Below are 5,403 nucleotides of genomic sequence, written 5' to 3' on the forward strand. Positions count from 1 at the left end.
ATGCATGTATGGATATATTGTTATGTTGTTTTGTCTTCAAAATATAAATGAAATGCTGCCAAAATTTCAGATTTTATGGGGTTCCCTTTTTCATTCCATCTATCCAACCAAACGCAAGAACGGAACCAACCCGTTTCGCATTTTTGTTGGTACCAAACACAGGAATGGAATGGACCCATTACCATGGAATGGAACCATTCCATTCCGTTTCACTTGGTTCCTCAACTAAACACACCCTTAAAGGGTTGAGACAGGGGATGGCTTCTCAACCAAGTAGCAAGTAAATTGTATCGTGCGTTGCAGGGATGGAAACGTGGCGTTTTGTGGATCGTTGGTTAGGATTTCAGGTTTGCTGCTCTGTTAGTTGTTACTATTACTGTTCTTTTTAGCTATGTTGGTTGTTAGTATTATTGTTCTTATGTAACCCAAAGTTTATACTTAGTCTGGAGTCTGGGTGCAACTGTGGTGTGCTTATGCTTGGTGTTGGCATTCCTTGCTGTAGGTTTGCTTATCTTTTGGCTCTGCTTGCTTGTGATCCAAAACCTTTTTATTATATATGTTAGTAGTTTGTATCATGGCTTGAACCAAATTTTTTTTGAGAAACAAATGGTTTCTTTAATAGAAATTGAAGGGGAGGCTCGTCTTTCAATCAAAAAAGAAAAGAAAAGAAGGAAACATCTGTACCACGACCACACATCCAGCCCACGAGGCCACGGCTAGGAAGATTTGTGTTCAGCCCCCGCACAATGAAAGGATTTGTCTTCAGTAGCAACTTTTTTTGAGAGAGAGATTCTTCAGTGCAGCAACTCTGTTCAACCCCCGCAAAAAAAAAAAAAGAGATTCTTCAGTGCAGCAACTCTGTTCGACCGAAGACCAGCTGATTTGGCCCACCAGTCGCTATAGACATTGGACGCGGTAGAGAGTAAAGACTATTCGGACGGTTACTAGTCTGTGTTGGTAGGACGAAAATGCATGCGCATGTAACATGTTGGATTATTTAGCTCCCACCTCCCACACGATTGTCGTCATTTTTTCTTGATGATCTAGACTTACGAAGGTGGAAAAGAGATGTAGTACGTGCTAGTTTCGTTTTCTTGCATGACTTGTTTGCATACACCATAACCACAGTATACCAGTCTCCAACACGTAGTTGGATTGGAGACCAGCTGATTTCGCTCACCAGTCGCTATTTTTTGACTAGATAGTAGAGACTATTCAGACGGTTACAAGTCTGATGGTAGGACGAAAATGCATGCACATGTTGGATTGTTTAGCCCCAGTACGTTTGTGGTTATTTCTACATGATCTGGACGTCCGAAGATGGCAGGAAGGAAGCCATGTGTGCTTGCTATATCTGTTTTCTTGCATGCATGCATGCATGCATGACTTGTCTGCAGTGCAGCAGCTCCATCTACAGTCTAGAGCGCACTATAAATATACTAGTTCAGCACGTAGTTGGAGAGAGCACCTGATTTGGCCCACGGCCATTGTCGCCATGGACATGGACCAACTCTGCTTGATGGCCTTAGCCACGATTCTCCTGACGTTTATTCTGAGGCAGGTTCTGGGCGGTAAGGGCACAGGAGCCAGGCTTCCTCCGGGTCCATGGAACCTCCCCGTCATCGGCAGCCTCCACCACCTGGTCGCCACGAAGCTGCCGCCGCACCGCGCGCTGTTCCGCCTGTCGCGCCGGCACAGCCCGCTCATGCTGCTGAGGCTCGGCGAGGTGCCCAACGTCATCGTGTCCACCCCCGAGGCGGCGATGCTCGTGCTCAAGACCAACGACCTCACCTTCGCGACCCGTACCAGCGGCCCCACGCTGGACGTCGTCGGCAGCGCCAGCGAGGGCATCATCTTCGCGCCCTACGGCGAGCACTGTGTTAGGATTAATCTTGTCTAGCCGAGCTGAGAGAGTCAGTTAGTTTGTTAGCTGCGTGAGGGTCGTGTGCCTAGAGTGATTCTAGGAGGAAGAAGTGGTCAAGATAAGATTAGATGGGTGCATGTGAAGTGGCGTGAGTGGGTCAGTTTGTTAGAGATTAGTCGGTATGTGATGTTAGTGGCCGAGAGTGGCTGCTGGGCAGTACGTGTGTGAGTCTATTTAAGCAGTGTAATCCCGTTTGGTTGAATCAATGAGAAGAGAGAAAATGTAGCACTTGTGGCTGCCAAAGGAGAGAGTCTCAGCGAAGCTTTTGTTCTTTTCTTTGGCTAGTGTGTGTGCGTGTGAGTTTCCAACCATGTGTGCGTGTGTTCTTGTGAGACAAAGAGAGAAGGTTGAGCTGTGAGAGACAGCCATGAAGAGGAAAAAGAAGGAGGCGCTGCGGGGAGAGGCGGCGCCAACAATTGGTATCAGAGCTTGGTTGTCTTGGGGCGTCGTTGCTCTTGCCGGCCGGAGGCGTGCCGACAGTGGCGGCGTCCGTCAGCGGCGCGCGATGAAGTTCCGGGGCCATGTGTCGGCCTATGGAGGTGCACGGCACCGCGGCGAGCGTGGCGGCGCTGCACGGCGGCATGGAGGCTGCGGAGCTCCTGCGTGGCGGCGCGGTGGACTCCATGTGATGCGGAGGTTGACGGCGCGAGGTGGAGGTCATCGGCGGCGTGGTGCTGCTGGTGGCCAGTTGCGGTGTGATGCTGCTAGATTCAAGACGGCGTGGTGATCGGCGCCGCAAAGGCGTCGTCCACATCAAGAGGAGGCCACGGCGTGATGCTGCGGCGACAAGGAGACTGCGGTGCAATGCCACGAGGAGGAGGCGGTGGTGTGATGCCGCCACAAGAAGGAGACGGTGCGATGCCGCTCGGTGCGGCGGCGGCGCGATGCCGTCGGGCGCTAGCAACGGCAGTGTGATGCTGCCACGAGAAGACGACGGTGAGATGCCGTTCCAAGAAGACGGCAGTGAGATGCTGCTGAGAAGATGTACGGCGGCGCGAGGTCGTCATGAGGATCAACGCAAAGCTAGTCGACGGTAGTGTGATGCCATCGTCGTCATGAAGTTATCCTCGGTGTGTGATGCCATACCCAAGATGAGTCGCTGCGATGGTGGCGGCAAGACGTACGTGACCAGGTGCATTGACGGTGCAAGTGAAGATCCATGGTGCGGTGAGAGGCGCTGTGACGGCGTCATCCACAGCAAGATGTCCTGTGTGGTCTCGGTGCTGCGAAGGCAAAGTTCATGGCAAGAGGTTGCAGGTGATCTGCATCAAGATTAGAGGAGTTGACATGACAAGATTAGGGAGGTGAATGTTAGGATTAATCTTGTCTAGCCGAGCTGAGAGAGTCAGTTAGTTTGTTAGCTGCGTGAGGGTCGTGTGCCTAGAGTGATTCTAGGAGGAAGAAGTGGTCAAGATAAGATTAGATGGGTGCATGTGAAGTGGCGTGAGTGGGTCAGTTTGTTAGAGATTAGTCGGTATGTGATGTTAGTGGCCGAGAGTGGCTGCTGGGCAGTACGTGTGTGAGTCTATTTAAGCAGTGTAATCCCGTTTGGTTGAATCAATGAGAAGAGAGAAAATGTAGCACTTGTGGCTGCCAAAGGAGAGAGTCTCAGCGAAGCTTTTGTTCTTTTCTTTGGCTAGTGTGTGTGCGTGTGAGTTTCCAACCATGTGTGCGTGTGTTCTTGTGAGACAAAGAGAGAAGGTTGAGCTGTGAGAGACAGCCATGAAGAGGAAAAAGAAGGAGGCGCTGCGGGGAGAGGCGGCGCCAACACACTGGCGCCAGATGCGAAAGATCTGCGTCGTCGAGCTGCTCAGCGCGATGCAGGTGCGGCGCATCCAGTCCATCATGCAGGCCGAGATCGCGCACCTCGTGGAGTCGGTCGTCGCCGCGTCCTCTGCCTCGCCGTCCTCCGGCTCCGCCGTCATCGATGTCGGCAAGGGGCTGGCCAGGCTGACCAACAGCGTCATCGCGAGGGCGGTGTTCGGCGGCAAGTCTCGGCAGCAGGAGGCGTACCTCCGGGAGCTCGACGTAATGGCGATTCTCGGGGGAGGGTTCAGCTTGGTGGACCTTTTCCCGTCGTCCCGGCTGGTGCGGTGGCTGAGCAGCTCCGGCCGCGCCATGAGGAGGCTCCACTCCCGGATGCAGAGCATCCTAGGAGACATCATCCAAGATCGAAAGGAGACCAAAGTACCGAATGCTGCTACCGCTAGAGACAACGAGGACCTGCTGGACGTGCTCCTCAGGCTGGGCAAGGAAGACACCCTCAGTTTCCCTCTCACGTCCGAGATCATCAGCGCCGTCATCTTTGTAAGCGATTCTGCTTCACTAATTTGCAACCTTCTCTAGATAGCGTTGATTGGTGCTCACAGAATATATTGTTTCAGGATATATTTTCAGCTGCTACGGACACCACGGCTGCCACGCTAGAATGGGCCATGGCAGAGCTCGTCCGCAACCCGCAGGCAATGGCAAGGGCGAAACTTGAAGTCCGACAGATGCTCGGGCATCGCCGCAGCTCCAACATCACGAGCGCCGACCTCGTCGGCCTGCACTATCTTCGGATGGTCATCAAGGAAACGCTGAGGCTGCACCCCTCCGCGCCGCTGATCCACCGGGCGAGCCAGGAGAATTGCCGGGTCATGGGCTACGACATACCCAAGGGCACCGCCGTCATGATAAACGCCTTCGCAGTGGGGAGGGACACGGCGCACTGGGGAGCGGACGCCGCGGAGTTCAGGCCGGAGAGGTTCGAGGGCATGAGCGTGGAGTACAGCTCGCAAGGACCGCACATGGAGTACATCCCGTTTGGAGCTGGCCGTAGGCAGTGCCCTGGAGCCCTGTTCGCGACCACCATGCTCGAGCTCGTGTTGGCCAACCTGCTGTATCACTTTGACTGGGCGATTCCCGGTGGGGCAGGCCCGGAGACGCTGGACATGGGCGAGGTGTTTGGGATCATCGTGCATACTAGGTCCAGCCTGCACCTGCAGGCATCCTCAGCATGCCATCTACAAGACCAGACCATCGGTGAACTGTCCTAGAAATTATTCACAGACAATACTGTTAAAACATCCCACAAGTTTTATCTGTTGAGCAACCAAGTTGTAATAATACACCAAATAATGTTTATTCCTTCAATATTTGTGAACTATGTGTGTAGTATGTACCATCAATTTATTATAGTATTGTTAATTTTCCTTTGACTGATTTAATTTGGCTCCATTCGAGGGTTTTTTTTTTGCACTTTAGCTATATGTAAGTTGCCTAATTTTTGAATTTGAGTCAGTCGATTTTTGTGTCCATTCATTGCTGCTCCAAGATTCGTGCACCTTTTTCGGGCTGAATATTTTTGACTAATCGTTGTTTTAACTCAGACGATTCCTTAACAGGCTGAAGCCACTAATTTAAGTGCAAAGTTGTGTGCATTTTTTTCTTAATGAGTAATACCGATGCCACTAATTCAATCTTCCTTAGAAAACTTT

The 5,403-nt window shown here is 51.9% G+C and overlaps 2 protein-coding genes across 2 annotated transcripts; both read left to right on the forward strand.

Annotated features, from left to right (window-relative positions):
* Window positions 1-1,366: 1,366 nt before the first annotated feature.
* LOC123161495 (dolabradiene monooxygenase-like) lies at window positions 1,367-2,152 on the forward strand. The gene has a single exon (XM_044579322.1). The coding sequence runs from the start codon at window positions 1,367-1,369 to the stop codon at window positions 1,898-1,900; it is 534 nt and encodes a 177-aa protein (XP_044435257.1). The 3' UTR covers window positions 1,901-2,152.
* A 1,486-nt stretch (window positions 2,153-3,638) lies between these two features.
* Window positions 3,639-5,061, forward strand: LOC123161494 (desmethyl-deoxy-podophyllotoxin synthase). Its single transcript, XM_044579321.1, has 2 exons — window positions 3,639-4,231; window positions 4,309-5,061. The coding sequence occupies exons 1-2, from the start codon at window positions 3,647-3,649 to the stop codon at window positions 4,960-4,962; spliced, it is 1,239 nt and encodes a 412-aa protein (XP_044435256.1). The 5' UTR covers window positions 3,639-3,646; the 3' UTR covers window positions 4,963-5,061.
* Window positions 5,062-5,403: the final 342 nt, after the last annotated feature.

The sequence above is a fragment of the Triticum aestivum genome, chromosome 7B (genome assembly GCF_018294505.1).
Source record: "Triticum aestivum cultivar Chinese Spring chromosome 7B, IWGSC CS RefSeq v2.1, whole genome shotgun sequence".
In the NCBI taxonomy this organism is placed as follows: domain Eukaryota; kingdom Viridiplantae; phylum Streptophyta; class Magnoliopsida; order Poales; family Poaceae; genus Triticum; species Triticum aestivum.